This window comes from Mastigoproctus giganteus, chromosome 1, assembly GCF_048544385.1.
Source record: "Mastigoproctus giganteus isolate SK-2022 chromosome 1, ASM4854438v1, whole genome shotgun sequence".
NCBI classification, from domain to species: domain Eukaryota; kingdom Metazoa; phylum Arthropoda; class Arachnida; order Uropygi; family Thelyphonidae; genus Mastigoproctus; species Mastigoproctus giganteus.
Genome location: NC_143575.1, coordinates 42,461,819 through 42,484,488, shown reverse-complemented (window position 1 = coordinate 42,484,488; position 22,670 = coordinate 42,461,819). Strand labels below are relative to the sequence as shown.

Below are 22,670 nucleotides of genomic sequence, written 5' to 3'. Positions count from 1 at the left end.
CATTTTTGTTTATGTATGGGTGCTGCACTTCCATCATCGTTTAATTATATCTCATATTGTGAATACCTTCACAACAATTTGTCGAGGTAGTGCACTGCTTTGAATAAGTAATGCTTCACCAGTGGAGAAGACTAATGTTACTTATTCTCGGTGGATACCACCATCCAGACAGGATCGTTTCGAAGCTTGTTGGCTTACTCATCGTTGGGTGGGCAGGTACCCTGTTGTTGCAATAGTGACAACCCAGTTATGAAGTATGACTCCACAATATGAGAAATGCTTGATGGTGTGCATGGTTTAATTTAAAACTGTTTCTTGACTAAATGTCTAAGATGCATGCACACTACCTGGGTAGTAGAAATGATGGAAGTACATTACCCATGCATAAACAACCTTTTTTTTCATACTCTTAGACATTTAGTCAAGAAACAGTTTTTAGATTAAACCATGTTTTTAGATTAAACCAGTTTTTAGATTAAACCACAAGCATCTCTCATATTGTGGAGTTATACTTCATAACTGGGTTGTCACTATTGCAACATCAAAGTACCTGCCCATCCACCGAGGAGAAGACAAGCTTCGAAACAGTGCCGTCTGGAGAGCTTGATAATCACAAAGTTTCCGAGAATAGGTAACAGCAGTCTTCTATACTGGAGAAGCGTTGCCTATTCAATGAGTTTTTGAGTGCTGTGAGTATGAGCAGTAACTGTCCCTTTCCTCTTTCGACACCATTTCTTCTTCTTCCTCCTCCTCTTCTACTATCACTTTCCTATACCTTTTTTGCTTTACTAAGTCTAATAGGGACAGAATGTGGATAACAGAGTATCTTATCCCATACCATTTTTCAAATGGTGCTGTCTGAGTGGTGGTATCCGCCGAGAATAAGTAACATTAGTCTTCTCCACTGGTGAAGCGTTACTTATTCAAAGCATTGGCAACTCGTTGTGAAGGTATTCACAAGATGAGATATAATTAAACGACGTATGCATGCTACCTGGGTAGTAGAAATGATGGAAGTGAATTACCCATGTATAAACAACCTTTTTTTAAATAAATGTTTTCCACACTAAATTTTTTTCATTCTCATGGATCATTGTTATGTATGGGTACTTTTTTTTAGAACCTATAGTACTTAGTACCGTGCAAAGGTTTAAGTTTGAAAAGATGAAAGAAAATACTTATTGACATTAGACTTTAACTTCTGCAGATTGTAATTTTCAGGAAATACATATAAAGGAAGGTTGTTCCAGAAAACAGAAGTTGAATGAATAAATGAGGAAGAAGAAGAAGAAAAGTTGGTTCTGTAGGACTGAACTTGAACAGTAAAAGGATGTTGACTGGTTGTAGCAAGTGTTTGGACTTTTTTTGAAAGAGAGAGCGGGAATTATAGAAGCCAATTCAGAAGAACAGTGCCAATGGAAGTATCTGTAGAGAAGGCATGCAGCAGAAACAGTGCATCTATGAGACAGAGAGACTCTGTTGGAGATGAGTCAAAATTAACCTAACTGCCCTCTTTTGAATGGAATCTAGAAGCCTGAGAGAGAGGTTTTAGGTCACCGCCCCAGATGTGCAAACAAATATTCCATGGTAGGCCGCATTTGCGATTTCTAGAGTCAACAACTGTTTGGTAGAAAAGTAACACCGAGAGCGAAAGAGAACACCCAGTTTTTTAGATGAATAGGAAGCAATATTTGTAATGTGCTTTATGCCAAGAGAGGTTAGAAGTCAGGGTAATCCCCAAGATCTTACCTAGAAATCGGAGCGTCATCGAAGATAAGCATAGGAGCAGAAGAATCCTTTTTGCGAGATATAAGACAGGACTGAGTTTTAGAAGGATTGAAATTAAGTTATCTTTGCCCCACTGGAGAATTACATGGAGCTCAACATTTAAAGCTTTGCAGTGGATACTCGAGAAGTTGAAGCTGTTTCAGCAGGGCAAGGTTTCTCAAACTGGAAGGTGGAACGTAATGTGCTATCATCAGCAAAACTATGGATAGCATTTCCAGTCAATGGAAGAAGGTCATTAATATACAAGAGGAAAAGTGTGGAGAAAGAACTGAACTTTGGGGAACACCATCATTAGTGGAAAAGTTAGAAGACAGAGAGCAGTCTACCATCACACGCAGTGAGAGGTCAGAGAGAAAACTGGATACCCAATTACAAAGAACAGCTGCTAAACCATACGATAGAAGCTTATTTAGAAGACCTTTATGCCAAACACGACCAAAGGCCTTTGAAATGTTAAGAGCAATGGCTTAAGTTTCACCAAACTTTTCCATTGAATTTGTCCATAGATGGACAACACGAGCCAGAGTATCACTAGTGGAACGACACTGATGGAATCCATACTGGTGATTGTTGATCAGATTACAGATAATTTAAGAGTTGGCAGTTAATTGATTTCTCTATTACTTTGGAAAGAGTAGAAGTAATTGCAATAGGACGATAAATGGATGGAAGGGATTTGTGACCCTTTTTAGGAACTAGCTGGATATGAGAAAATTTCCAAGCAGAAGGAAAAACACCTTTGGAATAAGAAAGTGAAACAAGACGACACAAAACAGGAATAAGTTCAGGGGCACAACTTTTTGAGAACAAGTGTAGAAATACCATCAGAATTTGAAGCTTTCTTAGCATCAGATTCATCAAAATCCTTCTGACATCATTTTAATGGATAACCACAGGAGGCATTGAATGGAGTGTACTGGGAACGGTTTGATATGATTTACCAAGATCATCAAAACATGAGTTGGAAGAAGAATAGGATGCTAGCAGGTCAGTTTTATCTTTGGCTGATGTGGCAACAGAACCATCTGGTTTTGAGAGAGATAGCAAAAATTGCGGCCAATAGCTTTAGCAAGAGACCAGAATGCTCAGCTACCATTTGGACAAAAAGCAAGTTTTCTACCCTTAGCCTGTTCGAAATCTAGTTTGGATTGATTAACAACTGCTTTACAAAGTATAAATAATACTTAATAATTTTTATTGTTATGCAATATCACTTATAAAACGTAGTACTGGAAATATTTTATAATAAAAATTCAGAAATATTATATGATTTCAAAGCATATAGGCTTAGTGGTTTGCATTAAAAATACTGTGTTGAAAGGGGTTCACGATAAAAAATATTACATTGAAAGGTGTTTGCAAGTCAAAAAAGGTTGGGAACCACTGATCTACACCAATGCTAAAAGCATAGTAAATAAACGTGATGAATTTGAAGTGCTGGATATCAACTGAAATGCGGGATATCAACTTGTCTGGAACACAACCCATCATAATTGGTCCCTGGAATGTATTTTAACACATTTATTTTTTAAATCCTATCAGTTTTTTCAAGTTCCTACTTCTTATGCATTTCATTTTTATGCTAGTTTTATTTGCCTACTACTTCATTAGTTGTCTGAAAAGCCATTTATGATACTACATATGGTAGCATCATAAATTATGATAGTCATTTATGATGTCTGCACAGTCTGGTAATACTACTTTTATTTTTTTTTCCCACATGAATAGTTAAGAACTTTTAGTCCAACTTTTAAATAAATATCCTGTTTATTAATATATTCAGTGAAACAAATAAAAATAACATACCATAACATGCAGAAATTTTAGTTCAGAACCATATAATTTTTACACTACATCTTATTTAAATTAAAAACCAAAAAATATATAAAAATCATGAAACAAGGTAAAGAGTCAATAAACAACTAATGCAATTTATATTTCATCACAACAATTCTCTATAAAATGTTGGCCATCTGTATATACATACCTGATCTCCCCATTTCCAATCAACTCCTCTTACAACTCGAGTCCCAATTTTCATCATGGCAGCAAGCTCAGGGCCACTCAAAGGAGGTGGAGGTGGCTTAGGTTTTTTAACAGTTTCTTCCAACACAGCACAAAGTGTGCTGTTTTTATCTTCTGGAACTCCACTAGGATCTGGACCTTGATCAAAGATATTGTAATTAGTAGTCATTTAATGAAGTTGCCATTATCCTAATAAAGTGTTTCGATGGTGCTGCCATCCTATCAAGAATGGCACCAACCCTTAACCGTACTTTTATCTCCTCGGGTTTGGTGGACCCAGTTCAAAGGTCAACTAATAAATTCTATAATTTTTACACTATGAGCACAGCTGAAATTCACTATAGGTGAAGCCAGAACTGTTTTCTTTGATTTTCCCACTTCAATTTTCAAAAATTTATATTGAATTTCTTGCAAATGACAAAAATGTGACATCAACTGTGTATTTTTTTAGGCCTTTTTCTGTTATTTTTCTAACCCCACCCGAATTAACCTATGGCTTATGAAACCCGATATCTGATTCGTTTGTTTGTTTTGGAGCGGGAGTTTCTGTTTACAGAGCGAAATTGTTTTCATGGAGCGAGGTGTGAGAAAGAAGCCAGCGGTTACGTCACACTTCCTAGATACAGCTACATCGAGAGAGGGCCAAACGGCGTTTTATGTCTCCGCGCGGCTACTTCGGACGTTAAGAAAATAAAAAAAGACACGGGCGAGCTACTGTTAGTCGATAAAGCGAAACAGTAGCAACTGTTTTGCTTCATCGAAACTGTTTATTGAAGCACGAACAGATCGTATTTCCTTTCTTCAACGTGTATTGCTCCTACGAACAGAAAATCAAGGAAATTCATGTTGGAAACGGAAAAAACTGGTGTAAAACTGATAAGCATTTGATAAAAAAAAAAAAAAAGTATATGTATAAATATATTAGCATACATAGTTTTTGCATATAAATATATATATATGCAAAAACTATATATTCTAATATAAAACAGTATAAAATATATGCCGTAATTTTAATTTTTATACGTCACTACTACAACATTTTTTGCAGGTCACTTCTTATGAGACATTTGTTTCAGAGGTGGTGTGTTTCTTGCAGGTTAGTTGGAATAACATGTTGCAGAAGGCTTTATTTTTATTCTTTCTTCCTGCTGCACCACTACTTGACAAGGCCCAGAAATCTTCTTTTAGTTGGATGCAACTATAGTTGCGCAGCTTTGACATGAAGCGGTTTTGGCAGAGGCCGAATGGCAACTCTTTTTTAGAGTTGTGTGATTTCACTACTGATGCCAATCTCTATGAGAAGCTCTCCGTGTGTATTTTTCACTTCTGGATATTTGCTGTACAGGATGTTTATGGCATTGATTCCTGAAAAGTCAAGAATCCTAAAAAAAAAGCCATTGGTCATATTCGGTTTTTCACATTTCATCCTATGGATCTTTTATTCCACATTAGTTCATATTGAAGCGCAATTTCTGGCTTTCTACTGTCACCACTGTTGCTATCTATAGAGCAGTCAAAGTGGGTTGTGTAAGACCACATTTCTGGTTTTTTTTGTGATATTCATCTGGGAGTTCTCTTTTTTTTTTTTTTTTTTAGTGAACCAACAAACAGTGTTTCCTCGTAACATTTTAGTAGTCAAAGAATCAAGCGTTATAGGAGCATATTATGATTGGTTTCTTCAATAGGGCAAACAAGCTGATTCATCACATCCAGATATGTTTGAAAAGTTGTTTGGCTTTTGTCTTCCTACATAAATCTCCATATTCAGTGTGTATTGAATCATCATATTTGCATAATGTAGTATGCAGTTCATATTTTGCTATTTTACTGGTATGTATTTGGCGGGAAAAAAAAAAGAAAGTTTATCGTTGAACGAAACTAGCTGTTCATCTTCAGGCTATTCCAACGCAATGTAATTTCTTTGGCATCTATCTAAAAACAACAAAGGCAAAAAAATCTGTAAATACATGCTAATCGGTCTGTTTTTTTGTCTTTTGAGTCTGTCACTTCTAACCAACCATTATTATTCCACATATTTTCCAAGTTTTAACTTCCTGAACAATACAATCCTAAAAAAAGTTTGTTAGAAAGCTTATTTCATCGTCATCTGTTCTTCTAACATCTGGTATGAATCACTATATGCATTAACATTACATTATCGAAAGGACAATCTTCTAGTGATTGGCGTTCTTGCTGCAGCCTTCGTACCTGACAGATGACATATAATGTTGTTATTTGGTTTTTAGGAGCATTAGCAACTAAGACCATATTGCTCCGGGGATATGCGGCTCTCAGTCCCTGACCTTTCCGCATCCTCCGTATTTGGTGGTCACGGGCTCGAACCCCGGTCTAATCAAGAAGCGTGTGCTACGCACTGCTCCTGGATACGGAGGCGCCAACATATAATGTTCTGGGCTGTGTGAATATTTTGGAGGCCAGCAGTTTTTCTTCATTTGGTGACTATTCCTTTCAATATAGTCACGCTTTCAGTGTGTGTTGCTGTGATATGTTCACTTTCTCAAAACTCAGCGTCATCAACGGTTTTTGCCGATTTATCAGTTCCTATGCATCTAATAACAGTCCACAGAATCTGGAATTGTAGATTTCCCTACAATCATTACTATTACTTTTATTCTTTCATCAGTTGAAGTTAGCACTTATGAGAACTTCGGCATCTGTGATGAAACATTCATTACAACTTCGGCATCTGTGATGAAACATTCATTACAACTTCGGCATCTGTGATGAAACAAACATTCATTACAACTTCGGCATCTGTGATGAAACATTCATTACAACTTCGGCATCTGGGATGAAACAGAGTCATTACAACTTCGGCATCTGGGATGAAACAGAGTCATTACTGCTTCGGCATCTGGGATGAAACAGAGTCATTACTGCTTCGGCATTTGGGATGAAACAGAGTCATTACTACTTCGGCATCTGGGATGAATTGGTTCAGAGTCATTACTACTTCGGCATCTGGGATGAAACAGAGTCATTACTACTTCAGCATCTGGGATGAAACAGTCATTATTACTTCGGCATCTCGGATGAAACATTCATTACAACTTTGACATCTGTGATGAAACATTCATTACAACTTCGGCATCTGTGATGAAACTAATTAGAAAAGTTGCAAAAATTATTATGTTCTTGAGAATTCATAATATTTTTTTATTAATTTCAAACTGAAAATATCATGATACAAATAAAAATAATTATTTGAACTTCCTTTGGTTTTACTGTGTTAAAAATATGACAACCGAAATTTACTTATTTTTTTCTTATTTGCATAAAATATCAATAAATTACAGCTATTATATTTTCAAAAACAAGAGACAAATTAAGTACTACAATAAAAAAAAGTGAACACAATCAGATCTTGGAAAGCCTTGCCTTTTCAGTTCAAACTCAGTAAGGCGAAATAGTAAACCATACCTGCAGAACAAGACTTTCACTTGCAATATTGAAATTCAATTGCACAGGACAAGAATACACTGCACACAAACCTTATTCATGAAAGATTGTGTATTGATAAATTGCTTTGATATCATAATAATATAATATATTATTTACTTAGAAATAATAATTACACTATTTTTATAAAATTGCCCAAGATCAGGATTTCATTCATAATAACATTGCCAAGTTAGGGACTGTAACCACTTCAAAGAAGTTACAGCTCTGGACCTTTGACAATCTACCCAAAGGGATTTTTTCCCCCAACTGAATGAAAGGAACCGGAAATTTCAGGAAAATGAACCCTGTTTTCCTTTTGGCAAACAGCTACTCTGTCAGCGCAAGAGAAGTGAAATTACATTTGCAGCTCAGAATGAAATTCAGGCATCCAAACCCATGACACTTTATGGTGAATTTTTGGGGCGTGTGTGATAATGAAAATTCAATTTTTCCCTCAAAATTTTTTGACGGTATCAAATGCATATCAAGGAAATATCGAAGTATTCAGTAACAATTACAATTTCCTAATCCATTACTACGAGACGAGTAATGGATTGTGAAAACAATGCGTTACTCGTAGCGTATTTTTTTCGTTTGCACACCAGGTGAGATCCATGCGAAGTTCCTTCGACATCAGTTTTCAAAGTTAATAACGCAACTATGAATAGAAATTTTTTTTGAAATTTCGTAAGATGATAAAATATACATCCATGAAACTGCTGTTCCCATTTAGTCCTCTAAAAACAATTACAATAAAGCGAACTTTTTTTTTTTTTATGAAATGCGCATAGTAGTGGTCAGTTTTACGGCACTTTTTTTTTATATTCCGTTTCCGCTGTGGTTTACAATAGATGAATTTCCTTGATTTTTTGATAGTAGATACAATACACATTGAAGAAAGGAAATGCGATATTTTAGTTTTTCAAAAACAATTGATTGCAGTTCTTTCATATAACCATTATGAAAAGCAGTAAAGCAAAATGTTGTGAAAGTGCCATGCAAAATATTGTTCGCAAGTAATGATGCTCAAATGTTTGTTTACCACGAAAGTTGTTTACTTTTTTATTTTCTCCTTGGATCACCATGGTAACACTAATGACGTAAGCTTGACCAGTCAATTATATCTCCACGTCTGTTGATTCGTTGTAGACAAATGAAGCGGGAATTTTGACTAATGCAGTAACGCGTAACAAGATAAAACGTGTCTGCCGTCATTTTTTGCTCTCGTAATTTCATAAATTGATATGTGGTCGCACATTTTTGCTGTTTTCGAATGAATTAATAGTTTTTGCTGAACGCCAAAGGTAGGAAATCAAAGAATATACTTCTGTTTATGTATACTGAAAGTTTCAATTTTTTAAATTGAGTAGAAATTATGGAAATTATCAGTTTCTCTCAGTGGGGGGGCTATTTTCAAGTGAGATTGAAAATTAGGGTTATGGGGGACGAGATAAAAGTACGGTTAAGTGAATGCACTGGTGCACAGAGTTTGCCATAATTAAAATAAAGTAAGTTACAATTAGTTGACAGAACTGTTGTAACCACTCAGTGAGTTATAAGTTGTTGTTTTCGAAGTTTTGTTTGCTGATGTTTATACATTCAAGTTATCTTAATTTTAATGGGAAAATAATCAAAAATGGAACCCTGCATGCACAACACAACTACTTATTTAAGACAAATTTCTCGTATCTGCTTGTTTTATATATTTTGAGTTTTTGTTAAATTGTATAAAAGGATTTGATTTTATACTTTAGGAGCACTTATTTTTATTTTAAATATATTTTGAAATTCAAAATTGCTCTGTTATTTGTATACGTTTCTGTTTTATGATTTTTTATTCAGTGCATAAAAGAAGGAAATCCATTTCACATTTTCATAAACTTATAACTTACTTTATTTAGGAGTCATCATAATCATCGTCAGCAATTTTCAATCCACTGCAGGATGAAGGCCTCTCCAGCAACTTTCCAGTTCCTCCTGTTTTGTGCAATGGCCATCCATTTACTACCCACAAACTCATGAATTTCATCTATCCATCTCCGTCGTTGTCTTCCAGGTTTTCTTCTAGCTCCTCTTGGGTACCATTCTGTTATTTTCTTAGTCCATCTGTCATCATGTCTTCGAACAATGAGTCCTGCCCAAGACCATTTTAGTTCTTTAGTTTCAATAAGAATGTCCTTTTCTTGAGTTCGCTGCCTAATCCATATGTTTCTCTTCTTATCTAACCGACTGATTCCAAATATAATTCGTTCCATTCTTTGCTGTGTAGTTCTCAACTTCTCTTCCATTCTTTTGGTGAGTGCCCAAGTTTCACTTCCATAAGCCATGGTGGGGAGTATACATTGGTTCATTATTTTACGTTTCAGACAAACTGGGGTATGTGACTATATTTCCTGAATGCTATCCACCCAAAATTTATTCTCTTGACTTCCAGCCATTTATCATTATTACAGCTAATAACTTGTCCTAGATAAGTATATGACTCCACCTTTTCAATTACTGCTCTTTCAATCATTATTTCCCTTTCTGTGGCATACCTGTTCATCATTACTTTTGTTTTAGCCACATTCATCTTTAGTCCAAAATCCTTACTAACTGTGCATGACTGATTAAGATTTTCCTCGAATTCTTTGGGATCGTGGCTTATGAGCACAATGTCATCTGCAAATCATAAATGGTTTAGGTACTCTCCGTTCACATTGACTCCTTTCTGCAACCAGTCTAATCTTCTGAAAGCTTCCTCAAGGGCAGCAGTAAACAGCTTCGGAGATATTGTGTCTCCTTGTCAAACTCCTTTCTCGATTTTAAATTTCCTACCGTCTTTGTCTAGTCTAATAAAGGAGGTAGCATTCTCACATATTTTCTTCAAAATCATAATATATGGGGTATCTATGCCTTGTCTTTCCAGTGCCCGAAACATTGTCTTATGCTGTATGGAGTCAAATGCCTTTTCATAATCCACAAATGCCAGGCATAATTATGTTTTATATTCATTTGCTTTCTCCATTAGTTGTGATATTATGTGAAGGCGATCCATAGTTGAGAATCCTGTCCTAAAGCCAGCATGCTCTTTCAGTTGATTCTCATCAAGTATTCCTTCTAATCTGTTAGTAATGACCCTTGTGAACAACTTGTAGATGTGGGATAACCCTTCCCTATCTCTTCCATCATGCAGTATGATTGATGACTTTTGAGGTTATGATGAACATCGGGGCGAGATCCAATAATCCTTACATTTCGAGGGTACAGCTCTAAAATGGTGTTCACAGGCCGGCCACTAGTTAGTACACCGGACCGAAACTATTGGTAACTCTCTAGGAGGCTTCCGGATCAGCTAGTGTATAATCTTGCTACCTCTACTCTGCCAGATAGTGACTGGAGGGAGTCCGAGTAGTGTGTATGCGGGGAGCATTGTCGAGGCCACGTTATGTCAAGGATCTGGGTATATTCTTACCACATGTATGCCATATCCAAAAATTTCATTACTTCATACAGCATGTCCCACCCACTTTTTCTTACTATTGAATACACCATGAATTGTCAAACTAATAGAGCAAGCTTATCTGCGAAAAGATCTAAACCTTCCAAGCACTTCCTAATTCATTTCACAAATATACGTGGTCTCAATTCTAATCTCAACGATGTCCATTTCCACTTGCAGTCTGCCAAACCCCATGTACTTTTTCTGACAGAATCTCAGTTATCGGTTGATTCAACTACTTCTCATCGCAGATGCCCAAATCATTCGCTGAATGATTCCCTTCACCTCAAAGGTGGTACTTGTGCATATGTCCATTCTGATATTCCCTGTCAGAGACTTGGCAATTTGGAATCTCCTCTCTTTGATCTTCTCTGGCTTAAAATCTCTCTACCTCATTGTGTCAAATTCATCTGTTGTCTATACCGTTCTCCCAACTCCACTAATCACTTGGAGCTCTTTCACTTTCTCTCTTTGCAACTTGACTTTCTCCAGTCCAACTTTCCTAACAGTGAGGTAATTTTCCTTGGTGATTTTAATGTTCACAACTCCAGCTGGCTTCCATTTTGTAGTCACACCGACCCAGCAGGTCGAGATGCTGAGGTTTTTGCAATTACTAATGACCTAGCACAGATTGTTCATTTACCTACAAGAATACTGGACAATCCTAATCATACAGCCAATACGCTTGATATTTTTCAAACAAACAACCCTTCTAAGTACACGGTCGAAGTGAGAGCTCCTTTAGGCACTTCAGATCACAACTTGGTGATTGTCTCTTATCCAATGGAACCTTTATCTCATGGCTATTCCCAACCTCGTGTTGTTTGGCATTACAAGAATGCAAAATGGGATGACCTGCGAGACTTCGTTTCTTCTTTTCCTTGGTCGGATTACTGTTTCAAAAGTTCTGATGTCAACGTTTGCTCAGATCGTGTCAGTGAAATTATTCTTGCAGGAATGGAAACCTTTATCCCACACTCCAATTTAAAATCATGATATTTTTCTGATATTCCCTGTCAGAGACTTGGCAATTTGGAATCTCCTCTCTTCGTCCTTTATCTAAACCTTGGTTTTCCAATAAATGTGCTAAGGCAGTTCAAGAGAAGAATGTTGCATATCGTAATTGGCTTGTTTCTAATTCTTCAGTGTCATTTTCTGCCTACACCAAAGCTCGCAACAATTGTAAAGCAGTTATTAATCAGTCCAAACTAGAGTTTGAACAGGCTAAGAGTAGAAAACTTGCTTCTTGCCCTAATGGTAGCCGAGCATTCTGGTCTCTTGCCAAAGCTATTGGCTGCAACTGTTGCCCATCTCTGCTCCCACCTCTGTCCAAACCAGATGGTTCTGTTGTCACTTCAGCCAAGGATAAAGCTGATCTGCTAGCATCCCATTTTTCTTCCAGCTCATGTATTAATGATCTTGGTAAAACACCTCCCACCATTCCCAACAAGCTCCATTCAATGCCTCCTGTGGTTTTCCGTCAAAAGGATGTTTGTTTGTTATTTGGTTTTTAGGAGCATAAGCAACTAAGGCCATATTGCTCCGCCGTCAAAAGGATATCAGAAGGATTTTGATGAATCTTGATGCTAAGAAAGCTCCAGGTCCTGATGGTATTTCTCCACTTGTTCTCAAAACCTGTGCTCCTGAACTTACTCCTATTGTTTGCCGCCTTTTTTTTCACTTTCTTATTCCAAAGGTGTTTTTCCTTCTGCTTGGAAATTTGCTCATATCCAGCCAGTTCCTAAAAAGGGTGACAAATCCCTCCCATCCAATTATCGTCCCATTGCAATTACTTCTACTCTTTCTAAAGTAATGGAGAAATCAATTAACCGCCAACTCTTAAACTGTCTAGAAACCTTCCGTCTGATGAACGATCGCCAGTATGGATTCCGTCAGTGTCGATCCACTGGTGATATTCTGGCTTATGTTACCCATTTATGGACTAATTCAATGGAAAGGTTCGGTGAAACACAAGTAGTTGCTCTTGACATCTCAAAGGCTTTCGATCGTGTTTGGCATAAAGGTCTTCTAAACAAGCTTCCATCTTATTGTTTGCCAACTGTTTTTTGTAATTGGTTATCCAGTTTTCTCTCTGATTGCTCACTGAGGGTGATGGTAGATGGCTCTCTGTCTTCTAACTTCTTCACTAATGCTGGTGTCCCCCAAGGTTCAGTTCTTTCCTCTCACTCTTTTCCTCTTGTATATTAATGGCCTCCTTCCATTGACCAGAAATCCTATCCATAGTTTTGCCGACGATAGCACATTGCATTCTGTTTTCCAGTTTGAGAAACTTGTCCTGCTCAATCAGCTTCAACTTCTCGAAAATCTCCTACCAATTCCTTAAATGCCGATCTTCAGGTAATTCTTAGTTGATTTCAACCCTTCTAAAACTCGGTCTTGTCTTATATCTCGCAAAAAGGATTCGATTCTTCTGCTCCTATGCTTATCTTTAGTGACACTCCGATTTCTAGGCAAAATGATATATCTCTTTTGGGGATTACCCTGACTTCTCTCTTGGCACAAGCACATTACAAATATTGCTTCTTCTGCATCTAAAAAACTTGGTTTTCTCTTTTGCTCTCGGCGTTACTTTTCTTCCAAAAAGCTGCTCACTCTGTATAAATCGCAAATCCACCCTGCCATGGAATATTGTTCCCACATCTGGGTGGTGCCCCCAAAACCTCTCTCAGGCTTCTTGATTCCATTCAGAAGAGGACAGTTAGGTTAATTAATGACTCATCTCTAACAGAGTGTCTCCACTCGCTGTCTCATAGACATTCTGTTTCTGCTGCATGCCTCTTCTACAGATACTTCCATGGGCACTGTTCTTCTGAATTAGCTTCTATTATTCCTGCTCTCTCTTTCAAAACAGTCCGAACACGTGCCGCCACCAGCTAACATCCATTTACTGTCCAACTTCAAACTCACAGAACCAACTTTTCATCTTCCTCGTTTATTCATTCAACTGCCGTTTTCTGGAACAACCTTCCTTCATACGTATTTTCTGAAAATTACAGTCTACAGAAGTTCAAGTCCAATGTCAACAAATACCTTCTTTCATCTTCTCAACCTCCAACCCAAGCACGGTACCAAGTACTATAGGTTCTAACACCTCTCGTGTTTGGGGTTTACATAAAAAAAAAAAAAGTATCTGCATAGTGACCCAATCAAAATGTTTAAAGCTTTAAAAGGGTAGCGTAAGCTAAATCTGAGAACATTATACTAATCACAGCATACACAAGAGGACATAACTATAGAATAGATGTCTGAAGGAAATGTTTTCTTTGGTCTAGGGGTAACTATCGAAAAACTTACATTTACTCCTGTGGTTGTCGGCAATTTAACTAAATTTAAAGAGCGGGGGACAATGGACAAATACTTGAAAGAAATAGGTATAAAAAGTGATATTGGCTATGCTCACTTTTTTTTTTTTGGCATATGCTACATAAGCTTTCTCCCTTACGTCACTTTACAAATACTAATAATAAATGTAAGGTCATGCAACTGATGACAAAAAACCAGGTGTAAGACTGAGAGGAGTTAAAAGTGGTTATAGCAATGGTTGACAGTTTTTAGGCACGCCAGCAACTTACACCCTACTGTGTGTAAAGTAGAACGTCGGTTATCCGGAAGTCAGTTATCCAGAATAATTTGAAATGCTGATCTTTCTTCTTTTTTTTATTAGCAGTAAACTCTGGTTATAGTGATCACATTTGCAAATTGAATTTTGATTATAATAGGCAAAAGATTGAGTTTGCTACCTGTTTATAACAGATTGTACAAACAAAAAGCCCAATAAACTGAAAACTGTTTTTATTGTTTTATGGTTCTGACCTCTAGAATTCTATGTGACCTTCAGAAATGTGCTTTAGAAAAATATCACAGAGACTACTGAGTTTTCTCAGAAACGATGAGTGAATTTCAAATTAGTTTAGCTCCAGATTCGGTAAGAATAATATTGGACTGAAACTGTACGATTTATTATTTTTTTTATGGTAAAATGTGAATGAAAACAATTTTGTTGCAATGTTTTGTTGCAACGTTTTTTGTTGCAGTGTTAAAACGTAGTTTTAACACTGCAACAAAAAACGGAAATTATGTATTACTAGAATTAGAAAAGGTGAAAATTTAGGAAATCTCTCCAAAGAGTTTAATGTGGGGATTTCAACAATTTATGACATCAAGAAAAATTCCAATTCTATAACAGAATTTGTGTTGATTATAGATAGTAAAGGAGGACCTAGCAGGAAAAAGACAATGTCAAAACCTGAAAATACTGCTTTAGAGAGTGTACTCACTTTATTTTTTTTTTTTCTTCAGAGCGAAATTTAGCTGAACCAGTGTCTGGCCCAATGTGTGAAAAAGCATTGGATTTTAATCGAAAATTAAGAGGAAATGAATATTTTAAGGCAAGCACAGGTTGTCTGAAAAACTTTCAACTGAGACACAGTATACACAAACTAGATATTCATGGGGGAAAACAATGCAGACAAATCGGAAGTGGTGTTCTTTGAAAAGTAAGTTTGCTTCAGTTATAGCAAATTATGAGAAAGATGACGTTTATAATGTTGATGAGATGGGCTTATTATGGAAAGCATTACCAAGAAAAACCCTAGCCACTAAAAAAGAAATGCCTGCACCAGGTTTTAAGATGAGAAAAGAGTGAGTTACAATTGCAGTGTATGCAAATGACACTGGGACACACAGATTGGCCATGCTTGTTATCGGTAAGTCAAAAAAAAACCGAGAGCATTTAAAAATCTTTCTAATTTTCCTGTTTTGTATAAAAATCATAAAAATGCCTGGATGGATGTTTCTGTTTTCTGAGATTGGTTTATAATTTTTTTATTTATTTAATTTAATTGTAAGGTAAGATTTAATTTATTTAATCTTTCCTTAAGATTAAATTTATTTAATCTTACTCGAAAAATTATCTGGAAAATTTGGCTATCTGGAAGAGGTCTGACATCAATTATTCCGGATAACTGACACTCTACTGTATTACATTAGTACAAGTGTGTGTGTTCGTGGGTCAAACCTGCACATTGTGCAGGATAAACAAACCTGGAATAACACATGGGAACAAATCCTACTTCTTCCTCTTGACATCAGCTAACTACTGCTTTGAATAAAGAGACCATTAGTAATTCCTTCCTGTAGTCTGTGATGAGAATTTAAACCAGACACAAATGAGTTAAAAGTTTGGAAGAAAAGATCTAGGAGTTATGATACAACCTAAGCACCTGTTTACCATGAGATGTGAACAGGTGGTTAAAAAGGCACATCATACTGTTTTAATGATTTATAAGACCTTTGCAAGTAAAGAAAATATCATTATTCCTGTATACAAGATGATGGCAAGACTGTACTTGAAATATTGTATTCAGGTCTGGAGGCCATACCTAAGAAAAGCAAGTTCAAAGAATGGTGACCAAATTAGTGAGGAGCATTAATTGATGTCCCTATGAGGAAGGACTCAGAATTATGGGTCTCCCAAAGAGCTTGGGAACTAGACATTTGGGGAACTACTGGCTGAGGTGTAAAAGGCCTTTAAGGGGATGAGTAAAATTAATGAGGAAGTATATTCCTAATGAGAGGAGAAATAAGAACTAGAAGGCACAAATATAAAACCTTAGGGAGTATAAAAAAAAGACTGAATGTCATAGAGTTTAATTTCAGGCAGACTGTTATAATCAGCGGATTAAATACCTTCCTTTGTTTTTTTTTTTTTTCAGCAGATGCAAAAAAAAACCCCACTTCCTTACATCATTTAATCATTCTAACACACTTCTGATTATTAAAAGTTCATAATGTAAAAGTATTATTGGCCTAACGATAATGGACAATCTGCTAGTGTGTAAAAAGAATACTTATGAAAAATTGAAAAAAAAAATTTCATGCACGGCTTATGATTATTTACACAATTCTTTTATCAATGTAATTTATCTTAAGAACTTTCACTTAAAAATAACATAAATAGAATGTATTTTGTTCTTTACATTGCTGCTCAAGCTTTATTATGCATTCATTAGAAATATAATTTCATTATAAATATACTTACCTAATAATCTTAACATTATGCATTCATTAGAAATATAATTTCATTATAAATATACTTACCTAATAATCTTAACAGTGTCTGAGTAAGGGCTAGCACACCTGAATTAATAATCAGGCTAACCTCATGAGCATGGTGCTCTCCAGTCAAATTACCCAGAGTTGCTAATAGCATGCGAGCTACAGGGAGCAAGCCAATGTTAATTCCTCCTACATTATTACTAGATCCATCATTCTCCTTCTGACATCCTTTGAAATATTTCTGTTTTGTACCTGCAACTATTTCTTGAGCAGGTGTGTAACACTGGGTTTCTGCTTGCAATACAAGTGCACGCAGTTCTGTAATCAGCCACGACAGTAGAGAAGCAAAAGCTAACTCAAGCATAACACGATCATAAGGTGGTATAAGATTCACATTTTCTAAACAGTGAGGTAGGGTAACACTGCAAGAAACATACTTATTATTAAAAAATGATCATTAAATTTCAAACAGCTTGTGGTGTATAATCATTCAAGATGCATTTATTATGAATACATGCTCTTTAATTTAAAGGAAACAATGCATATACAATAAAAGTACCTCAATTGAAAATACAACAAAAATATGTATAAGCAGCCACTATCAATTGACAAACTAACATAAAATTAATATAACAGTCTTCATAATTTTAGTGAAAAATTAAATTCTTATTCAATTGATTTCAATTCACTTGTACTTTAACCATTTTACTTTGGATCAGAACTTGTTATTACTGTTAGTAATAACAGTAACAAGAATTACTGTTACAGTAAAGATTATGGGTATAAAACTGTAGCTGAGTGAAAGCAGACTTCACACAAGCTTGTATTCTTTTAGCGATAAAAGCTGTGAAGTTAGAATAAGATCAGTATCCTCATTATTGTTTAAATTAAAGTAGAGAAAATATAAATTTCCTCTACTATATTGTAATGATTTTTGCAAATCAAAAAAAAATATTGATGTTTATATTACTATTAATAGTGGCAAAAAAAAATATTGATGTTTATATTACTATTAATAGTGGCAAATGATGTAAGAAAGCAAGCTTATAGAGCACCAGCCCAAAAAAAAAAAAAAAATCCCATTTCACTCTTCATCACTTTCAATAGTTTGTCTAGTTCTGCCTTAAATTTATTCACACCATCCACTTCCAAAACAATGGATGGAAGCTTGTTCCACCACTCAATCACCAGTTGGCTGAAAGCAAACTTCCACACTTCTGTTCTGCAATAATCCTTCCTCAATTTTAATTTATACCTCCCTAATGTGCATAGCTTGAGCAAGAAAAAGAATCCCATCCTTTCAGAATCAATCAGATTACCTCTTAGTTGCCTAGTCTTCAGACACTGCAATTTGCAGAACGGAAGTCTTTCTTGGTAAGAGCACCCCTCTGTTCCCTTCAACAATCTCATTGCTCTTCTCAGTACCCATTCCAGCAGCTCTACATACTTCCTAAAATGAGGCCTCCAAACCTGTATGCAGTACTCAAGATCTGGCTTGACTATTGTCTTATACAATGGAATAATCACTTCCTTATCCCTGTTAGCAAAATTCCTACTTCATTAACAAACCCTCATGAACTACCTGGCAGCCTACTTGCACTGCTCAGAGAACATCATATCTGACTGCACAATTCCCCCAGGTCCTTTTCATTTTCCACTACCCAGAGTATAGTGCCACAGTTGATATGTTACTCTGGGATTACTGCTATTCATATGCAGTAGCTTGCATTTGTCAATGTTAAACTTTAATCTCTAGTGTGCCATTCCTCGGCCGATCTGGCTAATTTTTCTAGATCTTGCTGCAGCAGCATACCTTCATTACTCATTAACCATCCTGCCAACCTTTGTATCATCTGCAAACTTAGACATTAAGCCTGATATATCCTCTTCAATATCATTAATAAATAGAAAAGGCGACAATGGTCCCAGCACCCTGTGGGACTCCACTAATAACATTAGTCCACAAAGAGCAGCGTCCACTGATAACCAAGCACTGTCTTTTCCCACTCAACCATCCCTTTATCCATAGCAGTAACTTTCACTTAATGCCACACTACCAAAATTTGTACAGCAGTATTTTATTTACAACAGTATCAAAAGCCTTCCTGAAATCCAAGTAAAGTCAATCCTCGTATAACATGTGTTTACACTACACAAATTCGATCATACACGATTTATAAATAGGGGAACGATATCGTAAATAACACAAACTGAATTCGCTTATGCATGATTCGCCTTTGTGTTTACAAGAAATAGCAGTCCAATGCGGAATCACCCCAACTGAATGCAACACGATAGGAATGAAGAGAAGATTCTGAAAATGTATTTTTGTTTTTTATATCAGTGAAGGGGAAACACATTTCACCATAATAACGTAAAAACCGACACAATTCCAACTATCGGTATTATCGCAAATGTAATTAGATCGAGATTACTACCAGTTTATAACAAATTCCACTAGCAGAAATGAAACTGGAAGTTGTTTTTATTGTTTTATGGTAGTGACCTCCAGAAATGTGCTTTAGTAAAATGTGAGCTAGTGAGGTGTTATAGTGTGTCTCTGCCTTTACGGTGTTGTTTATTCAGTTGCTACACGAGCCAGCTTTGTTTATGTGTATCAAGCATGCCTCCTCATTTTGTAATTGTGCTTTATTCCCTAAAAATGAGTAAAATACTTAAAAGGTGTGAAAAGGAAGCATGCTGGTGAAGACACTTTTTTTTTTTTTTTTTTTGTTAGTTGTTGGTGCATCGGCTTCTGTGGCCATAATGAACCTCCCAAAGTTTTTGCATATTACTCTGATCCAAGTTCAAGGAGGGATTCGAACCTGTGACATTCAGGTTGCCAGGCAGGCACTTTACCCACCTGGCTACCCCGGTCGGCTGTGAAGACACTACAGATTCAGAGAGGGAAAAAAAAAAAAAAAGCAATATGGATAAACAGGGGTGGACTGGGTCAAAAATTCTTATCGGGGAAAATTTGTAGCGACCTCATACTAGCGTTTATGGCCAAAATCACACCGGCCTCCATTGTCTTCTGGCCTCCGGTACACTGGGGTTTCCCCGGTAAGGTTTATGGCAAGGCCCCCTCTGTCCATAGAGAAAAAAAAAATGAAATTCTGAAATGCTTTGAGCAAAATGAAAGAACATGTGATACTGCACGTGCTACAGGCCTAAATGAGGCAATGCTGGGATTTAGAAAGAATTCAGAGAAAATAAAAACTTTTATAGCAGGAACAACTCAAAGTGTAATAAAATTCATTAGATCAAGACACAAAGAATTGGAAGAGATGGAACAGCTGTCATCTGTTTGGATATAAAATCAAACAAAGAACAAGTTTGCTTATGATAGAAACAAAAGCATTAGCAACATTTTATTACATAATAGTCGTAATAAAATACTTATGTATTTTATTACAGTTAGTTTAACTGTAGCCTTGAGTACTGCATACAGGTATGAAGGCCTCATTTTAGGAAGGATGTAGATTTGCTTGAGCGTGTACATAGAAGGACAACAAGATTGGTGAGGGGAAATGAAGCGATCCTCTTACCAAGAGAAGCTTAAGTTCTGCAAATTGCAGCGGCTGGAGACTAGGCACCTGCAAGGTGATCTGATTGAGGTGTATAAGGCCTTGAATAGGCTGAGCATGCTGAATTCTGATGGGATTGTTCCACTTGTTCAGATTATGAACCTAAGGGGGCATAAATTCAAATTGAGGAAAGACAGCTGTAGAATTTGCCTTCAGCCAGCGGGTGGTTAATTGCTGGAACAAATTTCCATGTCATTGTGGAAGTTGATAGGTTAAATAAATTTAAGGAGGAACTGGACAAACATTTAGAGGGAATGGTTGTATGAATTTTTTTTTTTTGGCTGATGCTACATAAGCTCATACACTTGATTTCTTGCATCATATGCCACGATTATTATTACTACTACTACTATATTGCTGCAAAGGGTATGAAAGATCTATGCTTGTACTCAGTAGTCAGTGGTGAAATCCACTGCTTCCTGTTTAGATAATGGCTAGCTATGAGTGGGCTGGTTTTAGGTAAAGATGGTTCATTCTAGAGGCTAATCTTTTTGGAGTTCCTTAAGTGATAAGAGACTGGAAGATTGTGAGTGTTGTTAATGGTAGTTGTGGGACTTAACATTGTTACTACCCACAAATAATGAAGACTTACTCTACGTTAGTAGTTCTTGTTAACACACACTGCTACACAAGACCTACTATGTTGTTGTTGTTGTTATTTGGTTTTCAGGAGCATTAGCAACTAAGGCCATATTGCTCAGGGGATATGCGATGGTCATTCCCTGACCTTTCCGCATCCTCCGTATTTGGTGGTCACGGGCTTGAACCCCGGTCTAATCAAGAAGCGTGTGCTATGCACTGCCACTCCTGCCCACCTGGCTACGGAGGTGCCAAGACCTACTATGTGTAGTAGGTCTTGCGTAACCTTGTGTAATCTAGTCTAGTACTTCTTAAACTTAAGATCAGAGATTATTCCTGTGCAGCATGCTACTCAAGGATCATATTAGTTTGTTAGATATTAAAATAATGTCAGAAAATACACAGACCATCTGAATACTTAAATTATTGTTGAGCTTGACTACAATTGGGGTTGACAAAAAAATTAGTTACTTAGTGAAACACTTACTCAGACAATTCTAGGTGAAATGTTTTTTATCTCTTTCTTTAGTGAAAATTAACATTTAAAAGTGTTAGTAAAAGTCTTGTAGATAAACTAGAGCAGCAAAGCAACAGGCACAAAGTAGCAGGAGTGCTTTGACTCAGGGGAGAATCAAGGGGGGCAATTCTCCAATGCATCACAGTTTAAAAAAATCTACAAATTGTGATGTGTTTGCGAACTCTACAGAACAGGACATGATCTAGCCAAGGAAGATGTCTGTGTGTGCTAGGTGCAGAGAGTATCAAGAAATTAGATGCCAGCTCAGCATTCTGATGGGTGCTTATGAGAGATTGAAGAGTCAAATAGATGCCCTTGAAGATATTAAAATGGGAGATCCATCAAGCTCTCAGCTGCTCAGCTCAATGCCAGAGCTCACTCTCGTGTATCAGGTAACACAGCGGCAGTCTCCAATGCAAAATGTGCTGGTCCCACAGGAGTTAGTTATTGTCGGTGACTCTATTGTCAGGGAGACAGGTAATATATTGTGTTAAAAAGGAGAGGTGGAAATGGATCATTGTATGTCTGTCATGGGCAAAAGTTGACGATATTGTTGTTGTTGTTATTTGGTTTTTAGGAGCATTAGCAACTAAGGCCATATTGCTCTGGGGATATGTGGTGGTCATTCCCTGACCTTTTCGCATTCCCCGTATTTGGTGGTCACAGGCTCGAACCCCGGTCTAATCAAGAAGCGTGTGCTATGCAGATGATGTTGTAAAACAGATATCTTTTAAGAGCACAAAGGGTGATAGTGTTGTACACATTGGCACTAATGACATTAACAGTAGGAGATCTGCAGATTTACTTAACAAGTACAGGTCAATGTTAAAAAAAGTCAAGTTAGGGTTAAATTTGAAAGTATGTGCAATTCTGCCCAGACACGATAGGAGGGAGTATATGATGAAAGCCTTGCCAATAAATTCAGCCCTGGAGGGATTGTACAAGGCTCATTGGATAGAATTTTTCTCAGCATAGCCTTTGCTTGCTAACAGGAGAGGCTGCTTCTACAGGGATGGGATACATTTAAATAGAAGGGGTGCAAATGTGTTTGCTGATACTATTGAAGCAGCGTTAGGTGGATTGGAAAACTGCTAGATTGGGGGGATTCACAGACTAAACAAATAGAAGCCACAGACGGAGGTGAAAGTGATCC

The 22,670-nt window shown here is 36.7% G+C and overlaps 1 protein-coding gene across 1 annotated transcript in view; it reads right to left on the bottom strand.

Moving 5' to 3' along the window:
• The window catches only part of HERC2 (E3 ubiquitin-protein ligase HERC2), a 971,627-nt gene that overhangs the window by 642,573 nt on the left and 306,384 nt on the right, over positions 1-22,670 (bottom strand). The window contains exons 32-33 of the mRNA XM_090372402.1: positions 16,877-17,256; positions 3,776-3,951 (exon numbers count right to left, since the gene is read on the bottom strand). Of these exons, the coding sequence (XP_090228528.1) occupies positions 3,776-3,951; positions 16,877-17,256 (556 nt within the window). The remainder of the gene's footprint in view (positions 1-3,775; positions 3,952-16,876; positions 17,257-22,670) is intronic.